Source organism: Octopus bimaculoides, chromosome 6 (assembly GCF_046866305.1).
Source record: "Octopus bimaculoides isolate indiv1 chromosome 6, ASM4686630v1, whole genome shotgun sequence".
Classification (NCBI taxonomy): domain Eukaryota; kingdom Metazoa; phylum Mollusca; class Cephalopoda; order Octopoda; family Octopodidae; genus Octopus; species Octopus bimaculoides.
The window spans coordinates 7,465,861-7,491,832 of NC_142933.1; the positions used below are offsets into that span (position 1 = coordinate 7,465,861).

The 25,972-nt window shown below is 36.8% G+C and overlaps 1 protein-coding gene across 1 annotated transcript in view; it reads left to right on the plus strand.

Moving 5' to 3' along the window:
* LOC106873757 (uncharacterized) overlaps positions 1 to 25,972 on the plus strand; it is a 285,562-nt gene that overhangs the window by 236,029 nt on the left and 23,561 nt on the right. The window contains exons 4-11 of the mRNA XM_089353283.1: positions 1,121 to 1,215; positions 6,218 to 6,334; positions 6,857 to 7,007; positions 7,447 to 7,647; positions 8,758 to 8,874; positions 11,095 to 11,190; positions 11,476 to 11,608; positions 20,605 to 20,715. Coding sequence (XP_089209409.1) covers positions 1,121 to 1,215; positions 6,218 to 6,334; positions 6,857 to 7,007; positions 7,447 to 7,647; positions 8,758 to 8,874; positions 11,095 to 11,190; positions 11,476 to 11,608; positions 20,605 to 20,715 — 1,021 coding nt within the window. The remainder of the gene's footprint in view (positions 1 to 1,120; positions 1,216 to 6,217; positions 6,335 to 6,856; positions 7,008 to 7,446; positions 7,648 to 8,757; positions 8,875 to 11,094; positions 11,191 to 11,475; positions 11,609 to 20,604; positions 20,716 to 25,972) is intronic.

Sequence of the window (25,972 nt, forward strand, 5' to 3'; positions counted from 1 at the left end):
AGATGGCTTATGGCTAATTGTTGCACTACATATGACTGTTTCAGTCCAAGAGGAACTTAGATTTTATTATAGCTCACTCATCTCTGATGCGTTTTTATTGAGATCAGGAATACATTATTCCTCAACACTACAGAGAACCAAAATAAAACAACAAAAATAAAAACAAAGATTAAACATAAAAGATACAATCAACAAATATTCCAAGAAAATAGTAAACTCAGGTAAGTGAAAGGTTTACCATCAAAGAAGAGGTTCAGTCCATTTGACAGGATTCCACACAGTTTCCATTTCCTCAGTTTCATTCACCAGGTTTGAGAAATTCTGATAGAATTTGCTTACCCAGTGGGATTAAGTCTGAAAGCCTGTCATTCTTAATCACATTGCCAAACCTGCACTTTAAAACATGATAACTTAGATTGGTTTCGGCCATTATCAGTTCAGGCCATGGCTAACTCAATAGCACCACCTGGAAAAGTCTTTTAGTTGATTATTTCGGGACACTATGAACCACTCGAGCAGAGAGTGATTGTTGGTTGAGACGTATCCAGGTGTAGGTGGTTTCTCCGGTATTTCCTGGAGGAATTTGTCCAGGTACCGTTTGAAAGTTGTGGGGTTTTTTTCTACTTTATTTCTTTTGAGATAACATCGAAAAGAGCAGGATCATTTGCAGTGAAGAAATTGTATCACAATGTTCTTATGTGGTTGATTCTTATTTTATTTATTTATGCGCCCTTTTAAAGCCTAGCCAGGCTCATGGGCCCGGTTTCTATGGCATATGTGTTCCCCTCAGCTGGATGGGATGCCAGTCCATCGCAGCGTTACTCAAGAAACAGGAAGAGTGAGAGAAAGTTGGGGCGAAAGAGTACAACAGGGGTCACCACTACCCCCTGCTGGAGCCTCGTGGAGCTTTAGGTGTTTTCGCTCAATAAACACACACAACGGCCAGTCTGGGAATCGAAACCACGATCCTCGACCGCGAGTCCGCTGCTCTAACTACTGGGCCATTGCGCCTCCACTATGTGATTGATACACATCTTTAATTGTTACCGTTGCATCTCACTAAAATACCTGTTTCAGTGACATCATTGGAATTTAACTCTTTTACTTCTTTGATTTGCAGGGTTACCTTGAATATTTGGATAAATGTGATGATATGTCAAAGAATGAACTCAACTCTTTATTCGGCAACATTGTAGAAATTTACACTTTTAGTCAGTAAGTTCAATATTTTCTTTATTCTCATTTTCAAGTAGTTTCTGTATGCGTGTATATATGATGGACTCTGCCATCAAAGACAACGTGCGAGCGTTCAGCTTCAGCAGGAAGACCTGCACAAATGATTAGTTTATAGCGATCAAAGCTATGAACTGTACTTCATTTCACACTCTCCATTAAATTGACGTCACCTGAGCAAGTGCACACTGTGCCATACGTCAGCTGTCGAAGTGATCACAGAACAATGTGCGATGAAGTGTTTTACCCAAGAACACAACACAACACAGCACCTGGTCTAAGAATTGAAACCACGATCGTGTAGTGCCCTAACCATAGGCCATGTGCCCTTTCCCTCAGGTTGGGTGACTCTGTATTTACTTTGCGGCAGTGCACCTGTTTCTCTCTTCATTCCTGATCTCTCTCTCTCTCCAGCTGGGTGACCTTGTACTTCCTTTACAGCAAGACACCTGTTTCTTTCTCTCTGTCTCACTATAACCTTTCATCATCCGACACAAGGTCACCTTATCCAATGCCCGTCCCCTCTCAGAAGAGTTTTTTTTTGTCTTGCAAGTACGTGGTGACTCTGTCAGGGCAGGTGCCACTTAAAAGCACCCAGTCCACACTGTAAAAAGGTTGGCATTCGGAAGGGCATCCAGCTGTAAAAAGACTTGCCAAAACTCACCTCACCTGTGTTTGTGCCTTGTAAAAAGCACTAAGTCCACTCGGCTGAGTGGTTGGTGTTAGGAAGGGCAACCAGCTGTAAAAATCCTGCCAAAACAGTCACAGAAGTCAGCTGCACTCTTCTGCTTGGCCAGCTCTTGTCAAACCATTCCACCCATGCCGGCATGGAAGGCAGACATTAAATGATGATGATGATATATATATATATATATATATATATGCATGTGTGTGTTTGTAGGCCACTACAAATAATAGACCCAGGATGCATATATATATTTATGTGTAACTGTGTGTGTATACACATAAATGCATGTTTTGTGTGTATGTATATTTATATATATATATATATATATATATATAATACACATGTTTATATATGTGTATCTAATACTTGTGTGTGTGTGTATTAAATAAATGTGTATTATAGAGCTTGTGATCTGTCATTTAAAACGCAACTTATTTAATTTGTCCAATTATAATTTGCCGTTTATTTGTGATCTAATGCTCTTTTTGTTTGTGTATCGATTACCTCTCTCTCTCTCTCTCTCTCTCTGCTTCTTTTTCATCATTTTAATACTTTACAAAAGCCCAAGGCTGAATTTTTGTTGTTTTTATTTATCTTAATCTATTGTGTTATTATTAGTAATCTCTTTTAAAACAGTAGCAACGGATTAGACGACGCACATGTCTGATTATTCGCCTGCTGCATCTCTGTAAATTCTGTCACTGAATAGTCGAGGTGTTGATCCGGTACTTTGTGAATATTTCTGTTGTTTGTTAATTCCCCGTTGTGTGTGGTTGTTTCTATATGCAGTAAAATGTAACAAAGAATGATTTGGCAACAAGAATGGCATCACCCATCTAACCCATGCAGTATAGAAAAGCAAATGTAAAATAACGATAGATGGTGGTCATAGATGGATCACCTTTTGATCATAGGCTTACTGGGTCTGGGTGGCCTGGTGCTAAAAAATAGCACTGAAGTTAAGAAATCACAACTGATCGCAAATTGGATAACTAGGATTTCAAGCCTATAAGAAGCTTCTTATATTGACATTCAACCTGTTGGAAGTAACAGCCAAATATCTGTCAAATTAGTTTACCACCTTTGAAACAGAAAGGACATGTTTGATAGTGTAGTTTTATATACATCATCATCATCATCATCATCATTTAACATCCGCTTTCCATGCTAGCATGGGTTGGACGATTTGACTGAGGACTGGTGAAACCAGGAGGCTACACCAGGCTCCAATCTGATCCAGCAAGGTTTCTACAGCTGGATGCCCTTCCTAACGCCAACCACTCCGAGAGTGTAGTGGGTGCTTTTACGTGCCACCGGCATGAGGGCCAGTCAGGAGGTACTGGCAACAGCCATGCTCGAAATGGTGTATTTTACGTGCCACCTGCACGGGAGCCAGTCCAGCGGCACTGGCAATGAACTCGCTCGAATTTCTTTTCACGTGCCACTGAAACAAGTGCCAGTAAGGCGGCATTGGTAACGGTCACGCTCAAATGGTGCTATTTACATGCCACCGGCACGGAAGCCAGACAGCTGGTGCTCTGAAGAAAAAAAGAAAGACAGGCAAGTTGGCCATGGGTGGAATACTGAACTGGAATTTAGTTGGGGTTAAACAACAACAACCAGCATTTCTCATATTTCTCCACCAATTCTTGTGTTCTTGCAGGAATCATAACTCCATCTGGACTTCATTTCATAAATCAGTTAACCTTGTTCCTACATGGAAATATTTGTGGAAAAGTACATCTTTGTCTCTTGTTCATTATGTCAAACTGTTGAGAAATAGGGATCCTTTGGGCAGTGTTGTTGTTGGTTAACCCCAGGTCATCCTTGACCAAGCAAACTTATGATCAAAGAGTATGTCCCATAAAACTCTCAGGACAATATTATTCAGTGTAGTCCTCTTTTCCTAAGGCAGTTGGGTGTAATTTCAGAGATTTAGCTGCTGTTTCTAAATGGTCGTTCGCCTTTCTTTGGCTCATGTGGTTATGCAAGAACTTCCTTGTGAGAGGGAATCAAAGCCAATAAATTTAAAGAAACATCAGGGAATCTAGAATTGAATTTCTTTTAGGTTATCAAGATTAAATATATTTATAGAAACTATTTTTGAGGTTCTTGATAAAGAAAAAAAAAGAAAAAGACTATGATATATTATATAATGAAATTGATGGTGGTAATGAAGAAGAAAAACACACAAGAGAATGACAATGAAGGAAAAGGCTGTCATTGTGAGAAAGGAGGAGGAGGAAGAAGAAGAAGAAGAGTTTTAACATTCTCGCTCACTTCTGCTGTTTACAGCAGTGCTTGAAAGGAAGGTGTGTAGCGTGTGATCGTCGCATTGACTATGACAGAGAAAGTTGAGCAGAGAATCTGCATCAAATTTTGCCAAAAGCTTGGTGATACCTGCTCAGAGGCCTACGCAAAGTTTTCGTCCTTCTCGACACAATCGAAGAGATCTTGTGCAACTGAAACTTGAGTGTTTTTTTGGTCAGCTGAAAGCAGTTTTGGCACAAACTTGGCAGACATGTGTCTCATACCCAAATCTTCAGTGATAATGGACTAAACTGAACCATAACTAATCTGCACATCCTCTGATAACTCACGGATGGTGATTCAATGATTTTCCCCTCACAGCTGCATGCACATCTGCAATGTTTTTCTCACTTCTGCTGGTTGCAGGCCTCCCAGAACACTCATCACTATTAACAATTCTTCGGTCAACTTGGAAATGTCTGAACCACTCGTACACATACACGCCTCGTACACATACACAGCTCATACACTCCTCTCCATACACTTTCTGCAACTTTACACAGGCTTCTGAGCAGGTATCACCATGACAACTTTCTCTGTCATAGTCAATGCGATGATCACACACTACACACGTTCCTTCTGAGCATTGCTGTAAACAGCAGCAGTGAGCTAGATCATTAAAACTTAATGCACAGCAGAGTCGAAGGTCAATCTTTGCCAAGTGGCTTCACATTTTAGCTTTAGCTTCATTACTATGGCAACAATGCAGCTACTTATTAATCAGACCTCATATTTCAACACCTGGCACAAACCCACTTTCTTCATACTTCCAACCTTGTTCAGTCAAGTGGTTTTAGTGAGTCTATTGATAACCTTACTGGTGCTAGCATCATGAAAAAAACCAAAATATCACTCTGTATACTTTGAAAAGTGGATGGCACTTGGAACCATATCCAGTTGTAGAAACCATGCCAAAGTAGACATTGGAACTCAACTATGTTCTTTGGCCCATTGGATCCTCTTGAACAGTCAAATCGATGCCAACACGAAAGACAAACATTTCATGATGATGACATTCACCTATGCTCCAACTGATACATATTTCTGTAAGTATGCAGTGCTGGTGCCACATAGAAAGCACTGGAGCCAGTGCCGTGTAAAAATCGCCCAGCACACTCTGTGAATTGGTTGACATTAGGAAGGGCATCCGTCCAAAGAACCCATGCCTAAACAGACAATAGAGCCTGGTGCGGCTCTCTGGCCTTGCTAGCTCCTGTTAGGCCATCTTACCCATACCAGCATGGAAAACGGTCATTAAATGATGATGATGTGGAGGAGGAGGAGGGAGGTGGCAATGATGACGATGACGACAATGATCTATAAGCAGAACAGTGAAATGTATATTTGCTAAATGTCCACCATGTAACTCTTTATTGGTGATATTTAAATTTCAATTCTACAGCTTTTTCTCCAATCAGAAACCAGACTCTTCATTGTGGGAGGAATTTAAAGAATTACAAAATGGGGAACACACACAAACATGCTGAGATAATTACACACACACACACACACAAATACATATACATTTGTATACATAAATAATACACACATAATTATGTAGGAATTTTCTTTGTTTATTATCAATTCTGCAGCTGGGCTGAGAGCTGATTTAAATAAAGGAAATGCATGCACGCACACACATTTATATATATATGTATACATATATTGGTGTGTGTGTGTGTATTCATTGATGTATTTAGCAATTTATCTAATATATAATCTGTTATGTTCATGTGTGGTCTGATGGTCTGTTCTCTCACATCCTTAAACTCTGGAACTAACCTTATACACGAGCCTTAGATAAACAGACATGACAAGATCTGGGTTGAGATTGTGACATACTCAATGAAATATAACCACACATACACACAATTGTTTTATATACTGATGTTGTAATATATGTTTAACAGATTCGGATATGTTATTCTTGCTATCATTATTTCTCATCTCTTTGGATTTAATGCTGATTGTTGCTTTTGTTTTCAGAGAATTTCTAGAAGAGTTGGAACACAGTAATGGAGAACCCCTGAAAGTTGCTGAATGTTTTGTGAAGAACAAAGACAAGTTTGTTATTTATGGTAATTACTGCACCAATTATCCATGGTAAGTACTTTTAGATCTTATACACTGACAACCCCTTCTCTTTCTCTTTGTGTGTATGTTTTGTGTTTAGCCCCAAATCAACCCTAATTAAGCAGACTTTTGGGCAAAGACAGTCCACCTGTGACCATCTTGTCTTTTCCTCAGAAACTATGTACATCTCAGTGGAGGCGCAATGGCCCAGTGGTTAGGGCAGTTAAGGGTACACGTGTCTGTGGAGTGCTCAGCCACTTGCATGTTAATTTCATGAGCAGGCTGTTCCATTGATCGGATCAACTGGAACCCTCGACGTCGTAAGCGACAGAGTGCCAACTGTACATGTATTTCTAGCTTTCATCGATGTCTTTCTTACTTGACTTGTATCTCTCCTTTCTGTCCCCTCTTTTAACCTTTTCTGATTTAAGTTGTACTACACCTGAGAACTTTATACTGTAATCTCATTATATTCTATTATTATATGTGTATGTATTTGATGGACCCAACAAGTTTACACCTGAAATTAATCATTGTCTTACATTTCAACAGTGCTGTAGAAACTCTAACGAATTGCATGTCTCATCAAAATCTGGCCGACATCTTCAAACAGCGTCAGTTGATCCTCAGTCATGTTCTTCCGTTGGGAGCTTATTTACTGAAACCAGTGCAGCGTGTACTCAAATACCATCTTCTTCTTCAGGTAAATTAGAAACATTGAAATATTGAATGCTAACAAGTAAAATGTGATGAATTATGTTGTTACTCTTTAATCCTAAGTCATCTCTGACCAAGCAGACTAGTGTCCAAATAAGTTCGAACTGTAATCATCCCTCCTCCCCACTCCCCATAAAATACCTTTAGAACCACAACCAACCAATATATTCTTCTCATTTCAAGATTACAATCAGCTGTAAATGTGTAACTCTGGAATGGATTAGTATTCCATTAGGAGGGAAAGATGGCCAACCTGCTTATCTAACCAGTGGGGGGGGGGTTCATTTGAAAGCTCCAACAATGCGAGAAAGTGCACTGTGATTAGTGGTATGTAACCACATCCAATACAGCGTTATATGCTTTGCGTTCACAAAAAATGTTATTGTTATTTCTCTATTTCTTTTCTTTTCCTCTTCTATTTTCAGAACATCTTAAAACATTACGATGAAGAAAGAATCGGTTATAATGTTTTGTGCCAGGCGTTGAACCACATGACTAGCATGGCACAACACATTAACGAAATGAAACGCAAGCACGAACATGCAGTACATGTCCAAGAAATTCAAAGTCAATTGTTGGAATATGATGGAGCTGATCTCACCACATTAGGAGACCTTGTTTTAGAGGTTAGTTACTGTCATCATCATCACTAAGCATCCATTTCCCATGTTAGAATGGGTTGGATGGTTTGGTAGGGTCCAATGAGCCCAAGAATTGCATTGTACTCTATTGTCTAATTTGGTATGGTTTCTACGGCTTGATGCCATTTCTAACACCAACCACTTTACAGATGCTTTTTCATTTTCCTGGAATAGCTCCCAGTTAGTAAACGAGTTAGATTTTAATTTCAAAATATTCAATATATCTAAATGAAATACATCACTTATTTGCCTTTTCATTCATCTAAAAGCTTTATAATAATTGTTTTAACCTTACTGTACATCTTTTTTCTTTACACACACACGCTCTCTCTCTTTTGTTTTCTTTTCTCCCTTCTGTTTGATTCTTTCTATTTCTGTATTGTAGCATCTCTTTACTCATTGCCTGCCACCAAGCCTAGATGGTGCAGTTATCCTGTCCCTCTTATATTATCTCTCTTTCACTCTTTCTCTCTCTATATATATATGATGTAAAGCATTACTGGAGAAAACAACCAACCAGCATTTATACCAGCTGTTGTTGTTATTATTATCAAGGTAGTGCACACTAATTCAATTAACAGGAATTGCGGTTTGGTGATAACAAGTCTTCTTAAATCTCAAGAATCTTTCTTAGGACTCTTGAAGAATATAGAATGGCATTTTTTTGCAGGTTAGCAATGTAATTCTCAGTTGGATGTTGTGCCAAGTGCACAAATTACCACAGGAATAATTGTCTATTATAATCATCATCATCATCATCTTCATCATCATCATCACCATCACCATCATCATCATTATTATTATTACCTCCACCTTAGCGAAAGCGGAGGTATTGTTTTCAGTTGTGTTTGCTTGTTTGTCCGTGGACAAGATATCTCAAGAACCACTGGATGGATTCAAATGAAACTTTCAGGGATGTTTGGCCTCGTGACTGGCACGAACTGATTAGATTTGGGGATCAATCCAGTACCAGACAAGAATTCTGGTCAGGTTCATTTATAGTATTCTCATTTGTGAGAGGAGTTCAGTGGAAAGATGCTGAATTTACAAATATAATACTATCTGTTAAAGGTTTTTGTTTCTTGTTTTTCACAGGGATCCTTTCGGCTCTGTGGGACCAAAACGTATCGACATGTGTTTTTGTTTGAGAAAGCTGTACTTATTGCCAAGAAAAAAGAAGAGGGGATGCTGAGTTGTAAGACCTTTATTGAGGTAAGTTTAATTATCTAATCTTCTGACCTTATTTATAATTCTTAATCAATTATGTTTTGCAATTAAGTGATCAATTGTGTGGATTACAGCCTTCCAATAAGCCAATCACTTGTCACCATTAAACAGTGAGAACAAGGGAGTGAGTGTCTCTTAGTGCAGAACAAATATCTCAAGGGAACTTCATCAATAAAGTTTCCGTCTTACATTTTTGTTTTTGTTATGGGTGTTTGTATCCCGTGGTAACATAATTGGTGGAAGATGTATACACGTACATAGACATTCACATGCAAGTGCGTGCACACACTCACACACATGGATACATTGATCAATTTGATGGAAAGATAGACAGATGGTAGGTTTCCATTAACCAAATTCCATTCACAAGGTATTGGTCAGTCTGAAGCTATGAATGAAGATACTTGCTTAAAATGTTACACAATGGAATCTCTTAGAACCAAGGAGTTGTGAAGAGAACCTCTTAAACTCAATCATGCTTGTATCAATAATATCGATATTATCAATATACAAAACACACACTTACATGTTATGCTATCAATTCGAAAAGAAGATTTTTGTCTTCTCTGAGGAGTGATCTGCAAATTATGAGATGGTCTGTCAGGAGACTCCCCCTCCTATGTTTTTTTTCCATGCATCAAAACACAGAACGAATGTGCTTACAATTATATATAGTTCTCTTTAATAGTTAATGGCTTCTTAACATATATGTATACATACATACATACATACATACATACATACATATTATATGCATTTATATTCAGTTGATTTAAGTGTAATATGTTTGGATAAATTAAATGTTCCTATAATATGTATGTATGTACATACATTCATTCCTTCTTTCTTTCCTTTACGTGTTTCAGCCTAAAGGCTGTGGCCATACTGGGGCACTGATGTTCCATATTTGTATGTTGATAATAATTTCTGCTTGGTTAATATATATTATTGCATCAGTATGCACACTAATTTGCATATTTTTGCTTTGTTAATTTTATTTATTGTTACATTTATATAACATTTTTTATAAATGATATAATGCCACTTACATATGTGTTTGTCCATTTTTTAATTTTTTTTTTATACACTTGAGCTCTGCAGTTCTTACAGACAATTCTTCTTTTGTGGAATTATATTTGCCCCGGTTTAGAAGTTGAATTTTAAGAGTCTGGATCTTTCAAGTACTAATAAATCATGGGTCTGCAGTGTAGCAGATTGTGAAGAGGCAGTGGAAGAACTCAGCTGAGCCAATGATACTTCTCATATTGATGCTGAGCAGAAGAATTCCAGAAGATTAATAATCAGAATGACCAAACTGTATCAAGAGAGGAATTGTAATGTATTCATGGGGGTGGTGGTCATGGGTGTATGATCAGCTCAGGAAAGACTCGTTATGACTCAAGCTCCCAATTCCAATGAACAGTAGAATTGGATGGTGACAAAGAATCATGGAAATTCAGAAGCAATGCAACTGGAACTCTAATCGGTTGTTCATCTTATATTAGTGATCTCAACCACTGGACACACATGCAGCATACACATACATATAGCAATAAAAACACAAATGAATAGATTATATGGTATCGCTATAATCATTTCACTAAGAGATTTTATTGCATTGTAACATGATATGTATTGAAGCGCAATATTTATAAGATACTGCAGAACACAACAGAGAAGCTCTCAAATCATCAGGCTACATCATGTTGCATAAGAGCCAATATCAATATGCTACTGGACAGCATTGCCCAATGGCATGCCATTTTATACGTACACACACACACATTAGCATGCCGGGCGAAATGCTTAGCGGTATTTCGTCTGCTGCTACGTTCTGAGTTCAAATTCCGCCAAGGTCGACTTTGCCTTTCATTCTTTCGGGGTCGATAAATTAAATACCAGTTACACACTGGGGTCGATATAATCGACTTAATCCATTTGTCTGTCCTTGTTTGTCCCCTCTGTGTGTAGCCCCTTGTGGGTAGTAAAGAAATAACACACACTCACATATTTTACTTGTTCCAGCCATTGGACTGCGACCATGCTGGGGTACTGTCTCAGAGGGTTTAGTCAAACAAATCAATCCCATTACTTTATTGTTTAGGCCAGGTACTTATTTTATCGGGCTCTTTACCAAACCCCTAAGTTAACTTATTCAGATATCACAAGTACTAATTTTGCTACAATCTTGTCTCTTTTGACTAGTGTGCTAATCTGATGTTGATTGAAAGTATTCCAAAGGAACCTCTTAGTTTTCAAGTTATCCCTTTTGATAATCCCAAGTCAATGCATACTTTACAGGTAAGTCCATTCCTTAAGTCCATTGCTAATCTTAATTCTAAACACCAGTAATTATTATGAAAATAATTTAGCTATTCTTTATTCCTACTAATAAATCCCTTCAAATTCTTAGTTATTTTCAAAATAAGTTGAAATGGTATATTTCAATATAATTCTGGTGACAAAAAGACAAGAATTTAAAAAGAAATTGACAAAAACTGTCCAATTCTTTATGTCAAGTATACATAAATATCTCAGGTAATTTCTAGAAGTTAATTTATTTACCAATTTTAATCTTTTTTAAAGGCAAGGAACATTGACCAGAAAGTAAAATGGTGCAAGGAGATTAAACACTTAATCTTGGAGAGTTACAAAGGCAAGATTCCAGAGAAAGTTCGTCATCTTGTGATGGAATTAGGTCGAAGCAAAGATGAACAATGTGAGAAGCTTGAATGTTTGAACACTTTCCAGCTCTTTGGTAAATTACCGCTCTTTTCTTCCTCTTGGACCTGCTGTTTCTTGCTGCACCATCCACAGTTCAGTTTGTGCAAGGCACCATGTCTTCTGGCTTCTTTTGTAAGCCATGTGTTTTCTCCCTGCAAAACCCTGGAAATGTGAACACCTCTTAACCACCTTGAAGAACACTTACAGTCTTACAAAGCATGGACACTTGTTACCCCACACCCCCATCATACATATTTTCTGTCACACTCTGTGAATCTCCTTACTCAATTCGTAACCTTTCCATGCATGACCACTTCTCACCCTCATCCATCATGTATTTCTGTCAGCTCATTTTGCAAATTTCACTCATTATTTTCTGCTTTCTCTTCTCTCTAATAACTGTATTTTCCCTTTTCCCTTAAAATATTATATTTCCAAAGTCTCTACCAACATCATTTCTTCATATCATATCCAACACATCTTATTAAAATTCTGATAAACATCTCTCTGCTTTTTATGTACATTTTCCAAATTGTTGACATTAATTATTCTATATTTTTACATTTTCATTAAACATTTTTATGTCTATAATACTGAGAAACATCTTGCTAATTAGTTAGTCATGCAGCAGAATCATTAAAGTATTTAGAGTCCTTTAGGATCTGATATCAAATTCTGTCAAGACCAAATTTTCCTTTTACTTTCATTCTTCATGAGTTGATAAAACGATCCAGTCAAGTACTTTGAAAGTTTAAACAATTACACCTTCCCTAAAATTTGTGGCCTTGTGTTTATGTTAACCATTTGTGGTTCCTGGGTCAGACATCAATGATGGCTTATGTTTAACTTTCATATTTATTTGTATCTTTGGCAAAATTAGAAATTAATTTTTTGTTCTGTCTTAAAAGAAAATACACCGATAATGATCAAAGTGAAATAGTTGCAGACATTATTATAAATCGGTATAAGATATATAAATGATAGCTAAATCTTAAAGCTGCATAGCTTCTAGCATGGAATTTACTGATCAAACTCTTTGAGTCAGCCCATAGGTACAGAATAGAATGTTTTGCCTTTTCAACCCTAATTTTTGTTCATCATCATCATTTAACGTCCGCTTTCCATGCTAGCATGGGTTGGACGATTTGACTGGGGACTGGTGAATCAGATGGCTACACCAGACTCCAATCTGATTTGGCAGAGTTTCTACAGCTGGATGCCCTTCCTAATGCCAACCACTCCAAGAGTGTAGTGGGTGCTTTTTACGTGCCACCGGCACGAGGGCCAGTCCAGCGGTACTGACAACCTGAGGAAGAAAATAGACTTATGTCTATAGTTCCTGCCAACTAATAAGGGTCAGTGTAGCTAAAGTTCAGCTTCAGCTTCTGCTGGACAGTGTTTGTGGCAGGGAGAAGGATTAGGGAAGAAGGATTAGGGACCATAGTTCATGAATATGGGGAACAATGGGAATATGGTAAAAGAAGAAATGTGTGCATCAGGTGGATTATATGTAAGGTGGTGATGGTCATGGTAGGATCATGATGGTTATGGTTGGTGAATCTCAGAGCAGTAGAGAATAGTACACTGACCATATTCAAGAATCATAAAGAACCAGCTTTGTTATTCCAAATTCCTTATAGGAGAATTGGTATGTAAATCTGTTGTCTATTATAATCCTATTTAACACTGATATGGGTGTGAGCAACATTTTAGTTATTTTCTAGTTCTTCTTTCAGTAGAAATAACTTCAAACCTGGTTGACTTTGCTATCAACATTGGCAGCCTTTTGTGCCGACTGTAGCAATTCAGTTAGTATTTCTGTATTAAATGCAATTGAATTGATGCACTGATGCTAAATATATATGTCTAATAATATTATAAATCTACTAACTCTGTACATATTTGATGTCTTTTCCTGTTATTTTAGCAATGCTAGTTTTTATTAGTAATTATCTGACTAACAATAAAACCAGTTGCTTCTCATCTAAACAAAAATATTATAAATAATTGTATTACAATTAAATATTATAAATAATTGCAAACTAAATTCAATGAATGACCTCCATGTCAACGTCTCCTTCATTGGACACTAAACTCGGCTTGCGAAGACCTGTTGAGGCAAGCGAAAACGAAATTGTGATGGTACCTGTACCAGTGGAGCGCTAAGAGTACCATTCGAGCATGATCGTTACCAGCGTCGCCTTCTTAGCACTTGTGCCAGTGGCACATGAAAAGTCATTTGAGCGAGATCGTTGCCAGTACCGCTGGACTGTGCAGGTGGCATGTAAAAGCACCCACTACACTCTCGGAGTGGTTGGCGTTAGGAAGGGCATCCAGCTGTAGAAACTCTGCCAAATCAGATTGGAGCCTGGTGTAGCCATCTGGTTCACCAGTCCTCAGTCAAATCGTCCAACCCATGCTAGCATGAAAAGCAGACGTTAAATGATGATGATGATGGTGATGATGATGATGATGATGATATTATAAATAATTGTATTACACATGTGAGGTTCTAGGAGGTGGGACAGGGGCTAAGGTATGGAAGTATACTACCACAAAGAAAATACAAACTGAAGCAGATGTCTTGTCTTGTCACAAGCCATTGGTCTGTTATTTACTCCAACCAAACATTCTACATGTCTTAATATTATTTAAGGAAGAATAAAACTAGGGTAACGCTATTTCACTATATATGAGCTCAGATACACCTTGAAGTGGGGTCACTTCAGCCTGAGCTTACGCCCTGCCAACAACAAATCAAAGAACCCCCTTAAAGAATATATCTTGCTAGTTACTTTAAGCTACTTATATATTCTAGTATATACTTAAATAAACTCTGATATAATTGGCTGCTTCTTTCACTAGTGTCCTACTAACAACTGCTTTAGTAGACCGATTGTACTGGTACCATATTCTTGAATGCAGTTTAATGCCATCAATCACATGTGCCTGGAATAAAATGCTCTTTTGAAGTTTCCATGTATGAGCTTACAAGTTTTCTAACCATGTAATCCCCTGGGTGCATGTTTTCTTAGAATTGCCGTGATGTTTTATTTTACATGATCTGTGTATTGTGTTATTTTGCTTTGCCCTCCACCATCATCAAAATATCAAAATTCATTGCTTTATGCATGTTTTATTTAGAATTGCATGCTCAAGTTCTTATGAAACACCATTTCTTTTTCTTGTCTGCAATCACTATTTAAAATATCAAGTAGCCATAAAATGGCTCAATAGAAGCGACTAAGTTAGATAGAAATGGTTTCTCTGTAAAATCTTGGGCATAAAAAAATATTTTTCTTAATTGGGTTTAGAATATTGAAATTTTGATCTTTGTACCACTCTTGGAGAGGAAATATGTAAAAGTGAAGTTTATAAGTTATGTCAACATCCTTCCTTGTTAACCCTGTATCATTTAAACTGACCATATCCAGCCAGAATACTCCGCCAGTTTTACATTCAAACTGACCAGATCTGTCTTCTCACACCTACCCTACAATGTCATTCTAAGAAAACCAATCACATCATTGAAATCTTAAAGCTACAAGATAATGCAAAATTCATTCAAAACAATGTGAATAAATAAGGATTACATTGGATAGAGAAATGTTAAAGGGTCACACAACTGGTGGGTCAGAATTGTCTTAATCTAGCAGTATCACTTATTTCATATTTGAGCAACAAAGTTCCAAGATTTCGGGGTAGAAAATGGAACCTTAATTTCTTCAGATCCATATCATCAGGCCCAGTTTCTTTGCACCAGTCCATCTTGGTCAAGTTTTGTAAACAACAATCATAATAGCATTTCATCAGAAACCTGTTTTAATTAGCTACAACTGCTTTGGATAGTTAATTAGTTCAGCAGTCTGTTTGGGTGCGGCATGAACCCCATAAATTCCTCATTATCTTTCCATGATAGACTTATGACATTAGATTATTTTTCTATCATTTGGTTTAAGGTGTTGAAATTATTTTGCAATCAAATGATGTGTCCATCTTTTTTGACATCAGAACTACAGAGTGCTTAAGAAAGAAATTACGGCTGGTTATTGGCACACATCCACCCACCAACCTACACACACACACACACACACGCACACACATACATACACATGTATACCAGCTATGATTCTATCTACTTCGTTGTCAGTCCCTGTAGCTAAATAGGTTCAGATATGCCTGGGGAGAACATGCCAAGTCATACCAAGTTTTATGCAATTGGTACTGCATTTACATAGTAGTAGTAGAAGCAGTGGTATTAGTAATTCTAAAATTAACATGAATGCTATTGTTGGTTAAATTCATCTTGCATTGAAAGTCAACAAAGTTTGCTTTAGAAGCATTGGAGATGTATTGAAAGATACCTATAAAGAAATAATTTTATTCTCAAACACAGGATAATGCTAATAATATAGCATGAACAGAATAAACTATCCATATTTTGCAGAAAAATCTGTTGGCAGTCAGCCATGAGACTCGAACTCACATCCATGTGATTACACGTCAAGTGCTGTACCATTAAGCTAAACTGCCCAAAACAAATTTATGTATGATAGTGTCTTATAAAGCTAGATTTATATATCCTAAATTTTGCAGAAGAATTTGCTGTTTTGGCAGTTTTAGCTTAATGGTAAAGCACTTGACGCGTAATCATAGGGATGTGAGTTCAAGTCTCATGGCTGGCTGCCGAAAATTTTTCTGCAAAATATGAATAGTTTATTCTGTTCATGCTATATTATTAGCATTATCCTGTGTTTGAGAATAAAATAATTTCCTTAGCTGTATCTATGAATGTTATTATTATCAGAAAAATAGATAAATATATTAATGCTTGCTATAACAGTTTTCTAATTTATTTCCACATGAAAATTTGCCTTGAATTCTGTTGTTTCTGCTCAACCTGATGAAAAGCAAAATAGTTCTTATAATGTTGATATTCTGTGAGAGAGAAAATTAGATGAGTAAATTGTTTGAAACTATAGATCACTGTAATTTAGATAGTTATCGCCTTCGTGTGTGTGTCTGACTTAGAATCTGGCAAATATGGTAGCGCAAACAACTACAATAGACTTCCCAATGAAATAAGGACCATCACTGATGAAAGTAGTTTTTGTTTTTTGTTTGTAATTTTCTTTTTTTTTTGTCATCACATGACATATATGGAGACATTCTGACCTTGTAGACCAATGCTATAATCAGTTATTCCAACCATGTATATCCCCACCCTCCATTTAGGGCTACAATACCTAATGTGACCTTAGTTTGATTTGAAGACAATGTGGCTGCTATTTCTTTAGCAATCACAATGTTTCAGGTTCAAACCCTGTTCAATCTACTGTGCCCTTGTAAGTAAAATTAGGTCAACACAACTGTGCAGACGGCTGCATTGTTCCTTGGCAGTCTGCTTAAGTCCCTCATTCTATTTAAAGCCACCACTAGGCATTGAACTGTCTTTATCGTGCTCCATTCCAATGCAAGCATTCAAACTGTGTCTCTGGTTGAGGATAAACCTTCAATTACGGGTTCTTCTTCTCTCTCACGATCATCCTATAAGACCAGTGTGGAGGCGCAGTGGCCCAGTGGTTAGGGCAGTGGACTTGCAGTCACAGGATTGCGGTCTCGATTCCCAGACTGGGCAATGTGTGTGTTTATTGAGCGAAAACACCTAAAGCTCTACGAGGCTCCGGCAGGGAGTGGTGGCGAACCCTGCTGTACTCTTCCACCACAACTTTCTCTCACGCTTTCTTCCTGTTTCTGTTGCGCCTGTAATTCATAGGGCCAGCCTTGTCACACTCCGTGTTACGCTGAATCTCCTTGAGAATTACGTTAAGGGTACACGTGTCTGTAGAGTGCTCAGCCACTAGCACGTTAATTTCACGAGCAGGCTGTTCCGTTGATCGGATCAACTGGAACCCTCATCGTCATAACCAGTGGAGTGCCACAATAAGACCAGTGGATGTTGACCTTCTCCTGATAACTCAGCCATTAACAAAATAAACTGTAAACTCTAACTGAAGCATTAAAGAACCTTTATTTTAAAATTAATTCTTTAAATTGTGTGGGCTAAGTCTATCTTGTCTGCTGTGTCTATGCTCACTACCAGCAACCCTTGAATACACATTCAGGAAGACACTAACTAGACAATGGAGAAAACCTAACATGTCCACATTTCCTATTCTTGGTCACTGCATATTAAAGAGGTGAAGGACAGAGAGTCTAATGTTTCAGACTTTATTCTTCATTTGAGAGTGAGGAAAAGAGGTAAAAAACATCATTTGTGCTGGCGGCAAGTAAGAATAATTTTTACTGCTTCCAGCCCAAGTCACAACAGCAGTTTTTTCCTCCTTTCCACATTCTTAGACAAAGAGCGAAATCATTATCAGGTTCTACAGTCTTCATGGTAAATTCTTTGATTAATTGTTGCTGATATAGATCGTCATTACTTAGCAAATTTTAGTCCATCAGATAATCTATATTATAGGATAATCTATAGCATATTAGAGTGTAAAGCATAATCCTCTTGCTGTTATATCTGGAGTGCTTAAAGTGAAGACTGTGTCCAATGATTTGACTGCTGGTTTGATTACAAGACTTAAGTCTTCTTTACTAAAACTAACCATGGACTATACCACCACCACCACTACCACCACCACCACTGCATCAACAACAACAATAGCAGTACTTTACAATGTACACATCTTAGTCAACTTTTTGTGTTTGAAGAATACCACAGACAAATCCAACTAAACCGTCCCCAAAAGCCATCCTAAATTCTTGATCTCTTGTTATCCTTTCACATGGATTTCAAACCATACTGACTGATCTTTCTTCGCTGATCTGATGCCAGAATTCATTGTAATATTCTTACTTCTATTATTCTGCTTTTAAGTTTCATTTTAGCATTTACTTTGATGCTGCTTTTTTCAAATGTCTCCACATCTCCAAATATCTTTTATTTCTGATAGAAGCTATTCTATTCTATTCTTTATCAATGATCTTTTGTTATTTTGACCCTTATTTTGAAATGAATTTTATAATCCTTTAAAACTTCAAAGCTAAAATTTCTCTTCTATATATCTGTATTGATTCTTTCATATTATTAACAAAACTCTTTAGAGACATATTAACGAATCGGAGTGACTTTATCTTATGGTTTCCCATAACAGCAAGCCTAATGAAATTCAATAAACAGAACCTAACAGAAATAATTCATCCACAGACAACAGTATTGTATGTAATACAGGCTGGGATGACATATAATTCGGTCTATAATTATTGAAGATTAAACTAATTTATCAGAAGATATTGTTTTAGAATAACACTAAACGCCAGAAGGTAGAAATCTCTTTAAATGATCTTCACACCTGCAAACTCGTTTACTCCCATCCTTCTCTTCTCTTGTTAACAAACACACATTTATATACACGGAAAGCTGGCGGAAACGTTAGCACACTGGGCAAAATGCCTAGCGGTATTTCATCTGCCGCTACGTCCTGAGTTCAAATTCCGCCGAGGTCGAATTTGCTTTTCATTCTTTCGGGGTCGATTAAATAAGTACCAGTTACGCACTGGGATCGATGTAATCGACTTAATCTGTTTGTCTCTCCTTGTTTGTCCCCTCTGTGTGTAGCCCCTTGTAGGTAGTAAAGAAATAACACATTTATATACGCACATACAAACATGCATACACACAGGCATAAGACTAATTCTCAGACAGACTCAAGGCAGACTTTGAAGAGAGAGGCAAGTCATTGAAGAGGTCGCGAATAATGATGAATAGACTTTAACAAGCAGATGATTGAGTGTTTAACCAACACATTAAACAAATGATTGATTGGTATGTTGGTTAAATATTTGACTAATTGACTAATAATAATAAAAAAACATGATATTGAACCAGTACCTGTGTTGTTATTATTGGTGTAACGACCTTCCCAAGACAAGATTTATTTCAACACGCAAATTTACATGAAGAATCTTGCAAACCAAATACAAAAATGAAGCAGGTCAACTCAACCATTCCATAAATAGCAACCAATAAAAATAGTAAGAGGCGGAATATTTTTCTGTCAATAATCTATAATGACAGGAGGTTGATACATATTACTGACTAAAAGTAATCGTGGCTCAATATGGCCATAGTTCAATGACTGAACCCAAATCCTTTATTTTTGGATCTTTTGAGCTTACATGACCTACATATTTGCATCATCATCATCATCATTATTTTAATGTCCACTTTACCTTGATGGAATTTGCTGAGGCCAATTTTCCATGTCGGATGCCCTTCCTGTTACCAACCATCACCTGTTTCCAAGCAAGGCAATATTTCCTCTTGGTCGGACATATTTCCATGGAAAAAAATGGCACGGCTAGTAAGACAATGTTGTTTACAACTGTCATATGATGTCAAGACAAGGAGAAGCAAACACACACACTTATATTTTCTTTTACTTATTTCAGTCATTTTGACTGTGGCCATGCTGGAGCACTGCCTTTTAGTCAAAGAAATTGTCCCCTGGACTTGTTCTTTGTAAGCTTGATACTTCTTCCTATCAATCTCTTTTGCTGGACTGCTAAGTTACAGGGATGTAAACACACCAACACTGGTTGTCGAGTGATGGTGGGGGAACAAATACAGACACAAATACACAAAAATATGCCCATATATACACGACAGGCTTCCTTCAGTTTCTGTCTACCAAATCCACTCACAAGGATTTGGTCAGCCTGAAGCTATAGTAGAAGACACTTGCCCAAGGTGCCAAGCAGTGGGACTGAACCCTGAACCATGTGGTTGGTAAGCAAGCTCCTTACCACACAACCACAGTACAATCTTAACAGTGGTTTTGAATTTAAGGTTAACTCTTTTGTCACACCAACTATTTTTCTGCTTCATTTAGTTTACCATTATTAATTCTATCTCTGTTGGAATCATTGAAAAGAATATTTGAAAATATAGCTTTTTTTTTCTGTTTAACCATTTTATAGATGTTGCCAACAATGAGAATGTTGATCCTGGTAAACGTCATGCTATCAGTGGGCCAGACTACCTTGAGAAACGTGGCCGGGTAAGGCGGAAATCCAGCAATCTGATTCCAGGTAAAGTGAACAGTCTCTAGTCATGTTGGGTCTTGGAAATTATTTTTATTTTAAACATGTGGTTGGTTTACTGGAGGGAGAGAGAGAGAGAGAGAGAGTGTGTGTGTATACACTACCAAAGGGAGAGAATCACTTTTATGTTCCTTTCTTTCCCCTTATGTTGGGAATCTTTGTATAAAATAATTATTTGTGCCATAGAACAGCCAAATCTCCTTCAATCATAGCCTACCATCTTTAAAAAAAAGCACACTTTGGACAATGTAGTCCATAATATTCAAAAGACGGAATGGTCACAATAAAATGTGAGGCATAGGTTTGCTCCATCATGGCTTTACCTGGGGCGAAGCAACATTTTTTTTTGTTCTGTCCCCCTCCCTCAAGAGCAGAATTTAAAAAGGTCAGCATTGGTTGAATATACCTATGATCAAAAGCTCTCCAGACGTAAGCATTTTGACTATACAGGGTGTGAAAGGTATTTGAGGACATGCCTTTTTTTATGTCATTGCTGCATTTTTAGCTTACTCTGTATAATCATAGTTTCAGAAAATAATAATGGCAGACCCTCAGCTTACTCAAGAAATAATGAGGCATGCTGTTATTGCGGTTATAAAGGCTGAGCATAGCGATTTAGAAATATCTCGAGTTTTAAAAGTTGCCAGATCTTTCATCTACAAAGTTTGTAAGGAGCTGGAGACTGAAGATGGAAACGTATCACCAGTATCAAAGGATAAAAAGCATTCTAAACACTCTGAAATCATCAGAACACCTGAATTTATCCAGCAAGTTCAACAAACAATTGAGTATAATCCCAGAAAGTCCATGAGGTCAATTGCAAAAGATCTCCATGTATCAGCAGGAACAGTCAGAAGGAAATGTTGTCCACGAAGACATCAGATACAAGTCTTATATGATGAGGAAAGGTCAATTTGTTAGAAAAAGCAAAAGAAAATCACTACATTAGATCTAAAAGGCTCTTAAACAAACTGCAAGATCCAGCAGAAGATATGAATAGGTTTTTCTCAAATGAAAAAAACTTGGACTAAGATCAAAAAGTTAACAGAAGAAATGACAGATGGTTATGTGCAGACCCTTCTGAAGTTCCAAGTGTTATGCATACAAAATTTCCTGCAACTGTCATGGTTTTAGGGGTTGTCAGCAAAGAAGGACATGTGATGCCCCCTTACTTCTTTCCACAAGACCTTAGAGTTAACTCTGCCACATACACAGAGGTCCTGGAAATAATTGTTAAGCCCTGGATAGACAGTGTATGCAATGGAAGGCCATATGTGCTTCAGTAAGACTCTGCACTATCACACATGGCTGTAGTAACAGAGGAATGAATGGCTGAAAATTGTCATGGTCACATAACCCCAACATTTGTCCTCCTAATTCCCCAGATCTCAATCCATTGGACTATTACATGTGGAGTATTGTTGAGAGAGAGAGAGAGAGAGAGGTCAATGAACACACTCAGAACACCAAAGATTCTTTGAAAGCTGCTTTAGTCAGAGTAATGTCCAAAATGAACCAGGACCATTGATTCGAGCATGTAGATGATTTAGATCTACAGGCAGTTGTTGAAGCTGAAGGTGGCTTTACTGATGAACATTATAGAAAAGGTTTATTTTTATTCTCCTCTCTGTACGTTGTGAAGTGTGGCTGGAGAAATCAACCAACCGTTTGGCAGAATCATTAGCATGCCAGACAAAATACTTGGTAGTAATTCGTTCCGTCTTTACGTTAATAAGAACCAAATGAGCTCTGGGGTCGATGTAATCAACTTTTTCCCTCCCGAAATTGCTGGCTCTGTGCCAAAATTTTAAACCATTACTATTATAGTAACACACACACCTAAGGTAGTGAACAACAACTACTACTACTACTACTACTTCTACTACTTCTACTACTTCAATAACTGAATCACACGTTAAATATTCTTATTTTGTTTCTTTGGAACATTTAATGGCGTTTGTGTTAGTATCTTTCGTTATTTCGTTGTTATATGAAGGTCAGACAGAGTTTTTTTTTTATGATACAAATATCAAAAGAACTATTTCTATGAAACCTGTTAATTTCGTTGTTAATTTATTGACTATAAAAAGGTTTATGCCACTAGAATCCAGAGTTACAAGGCAAAAAGTCTCAAGAAAACCCCAATAAACTGATTTATACCTTGTTTTATATATTATACCTTGCCTTTTAAAGTTTACTTTAAGATATTGAATAAAACGTGATTCTCTTCCCAAATACCACAGTATATAAAAATTAAGTTGGGTTAATATAATACCTCTGTATAAACAAGATGGATTGTCAATGTGTTTTGTCAGTAAATAAGTGACTTTAAATTTATTATTTATTTAATTATTCTATTATTTGTGGTATTTAAAATAAAATGTGACCTTTTTTCTCCTCGTCAAAATAATGAACTTTTTTTTTGTCTGTTATGTATTTTCGCCGTTCCTATTGTCACTCATTCATTTAATCATTTATGACCAAACAAGAGAGTCTTTAGGCAGCAGCAACAACAGCTAGAAATAGTAGCGAAATCGTTTGAAAAAGAAACAACTTGGGGATGATCACGGCTGGAATTCTTTTAATTTTAAGTTTTGTCTAAGTTCAGGGCTAGACAACCAAAACAACAACAATCCTAAGAAACTTCAGGCGACGCAGATTTTCGATTTTTTACGATGTTTTTCCCTTTTTGTTTTGTTTTCCATTGATTCTTTATTTCTCTGCCCTGCAAGAAATTTGGTCTGAATTCTCACCAATGGCCGTGAAAACAGTTTTAACCCTTTCGTCATTATATTTCTCTTGAAATACAACTGCCTGCTACTTAAATTCATTTTGAAAATAAGCAAACATTCCGAAAGATTTATTAAAATAAACTATTTCATTAATAAGTTGGTGTTTGGAAAATAATTTACAAAGAAAGAAGATGCTTACAGAAACTTTTGGTAGGAAATTTTAATTTTAATATAAGCACTTAAAGAGCAGAAGTTTCATTTAAGTGGTGTTGGTATGAAAGGGGAGTTATTATTAAATAAAATCGTTAGCGCCCTGGACAAAATGCTTAGCGACTTTTCAAGTCGAATGTGCTTTTCATCCTTTTAAGGGTGTCTATAATGAAGTATTGGAATCTTGGGCATCATTTAGTTTCGTTATCTCGATCGCAGTAAGAGCAGTCAAAAGATCCATTCTTCTGTCTGATGATGTGTGATTTAAAGGCAAACATTTAAGTATAAAATGCTTTATATTATTAGAAACCTCTCGAAAGCCGGGAAAAGAGAGCAAAGAAAATAGTCCTTTTGCTATTTAAACTTATTTCATGTGGTCGTTCGATTTTTCAACCGTAAAATATTGCCATAACTCAAAAACGAACACCAATAAAATAAACTTTTGCTTCAAATTAAACAGGGCACATCGATTAGACTTTTCTACAATTGTCCAAGATTAATGCTGGTGAAAATCGGCAAAATAACTGCGATTTATTTCCAGATATTTGTATTTTTAATCGAGGCAAATATAAAATGAAAGTAACAAGCCAAACCAGGGAGTCCCGCTCAACTAGAAATAGCAGCCAAATCTCCCTAAATCAAAAATCTCACTTTCTTAAAATATAAACGATATATTAGCTAACGTAATCTGGGTATATTATTTGTGAAGGAAAAACTGGATTGCCATGGTTGGAATTACCTGTGATCATAACTCTACTTAGTCAGGGACCATTTGAATATTAACACTAACAAAGAGCTTCTTTTATACAGCTGCTTGAACTGCTAGACATAGCAACCAAACCTCAAATAACTTTAAACATCACCTTACAAAAAGAAATGACACAACATTTATCCTAAGATGGTTATCCCAAGCTTTACGCTGACCCGGAAACGAAGACAAAAATGCGCGCAAAGCAACGGGGAAATGACTTTCGGAAAATTTACAAGATCCGAGTTTTTCCTTCATAACTTTTAGGAAAATGTTTTTTTTTTTAATGAAGTTTTAATTAAATACCTTTCAAACGACATAAGTTACGATTATAAAGAAATTTGTGGGGGAAATCTTTTCCGAGGGGGTGGGGGGAGAGGAGTTTCGGAAAATTCACAAGGTCCGATTTTTTCCCCCCCATAACTTTGAGGAAAATGAATATCTTTTGATGAAATTTTATATAAATACCTTTCAAACGATAAACATTACAATTATAAAGAAATTTGTGATGAAAATCTTTTCCGAGGGGGGGGGGGCGTTCGAAGAGAAAGAAATTCATAAATTATATTTGAAAAAAGTTTGAAAAAAACTTAATTTATTTTTTTTATTTTTAGTAATAGTAAAAAGTTTTTAAAAAGATCCCGTGTACCATGGTGAGAGAAACAAATTCATAAATAAGGTGTTGAATATGGTTTCACTATAGAATAAAGTTAAGGGCAATTTAGCTGTTGTTTTTAGCACATCTCACGACCGTCTGATACCTTCCTTATTTGTTTAATGTTTTCTGTTAATTACTACAACTTCTCTCAGTCACCAATAAGCAAATTAACAAACCTAATGGGTGTAGGAAGACCTGTATTGAATGCTTTAAGGTATAAGCCTGGTTGGGGGTAAGAAGAATGTTTTACAGTATAAAAAATGCGCCAACGTACCTTTAACGACTTCAAGAACCGGTATACATTCTTCCGTGTCATCAGGAACATGGCTATAGTCTTGCAGCCTCCAAAAGAAACTTATGAAGTGGCTGGGTTGGCGGAAAGATGACCCGTATGAAAAGTAACCGTGAGACATATTGTTTGAAGTAGCTAGGTCTCATTCCGGGTCGAAGAATATACTTTTTCAGGCTTCCCCATAAATGCTCAGTATTTTGAATGTAAATAGAAAGGAATTTATATAAAATTTCACAAAAAGATATCCATTTTCCTCAAAGTTATGAGGGGAAAAAAAAACGAATCTTGCCAATTTTCCGAAAGTCCTCTCCTCCCACCCCATCGGAAAAGATTTTCCCCACAAATTTTTTTTATAACCGTAATGTATGTCGTTTGAAAGGTATATATTTAAAATTTCATTCAAGAAAAACTAATTTTCTTAAAAGTTATGAAAGAAAAACTCAAACCTTATGAATTTTCCGAAAGTCCCCACCTCCACCCGATACTTCGCGCGCAATTTTGTTTTCATTTTCGTTTCATTACACATTTTTTTACACCCGTTGCTGTAATAATTTTCTTTTTGTTTTCGTTTCCGGATAATATTGTAAACATTAACTGAAATTTTT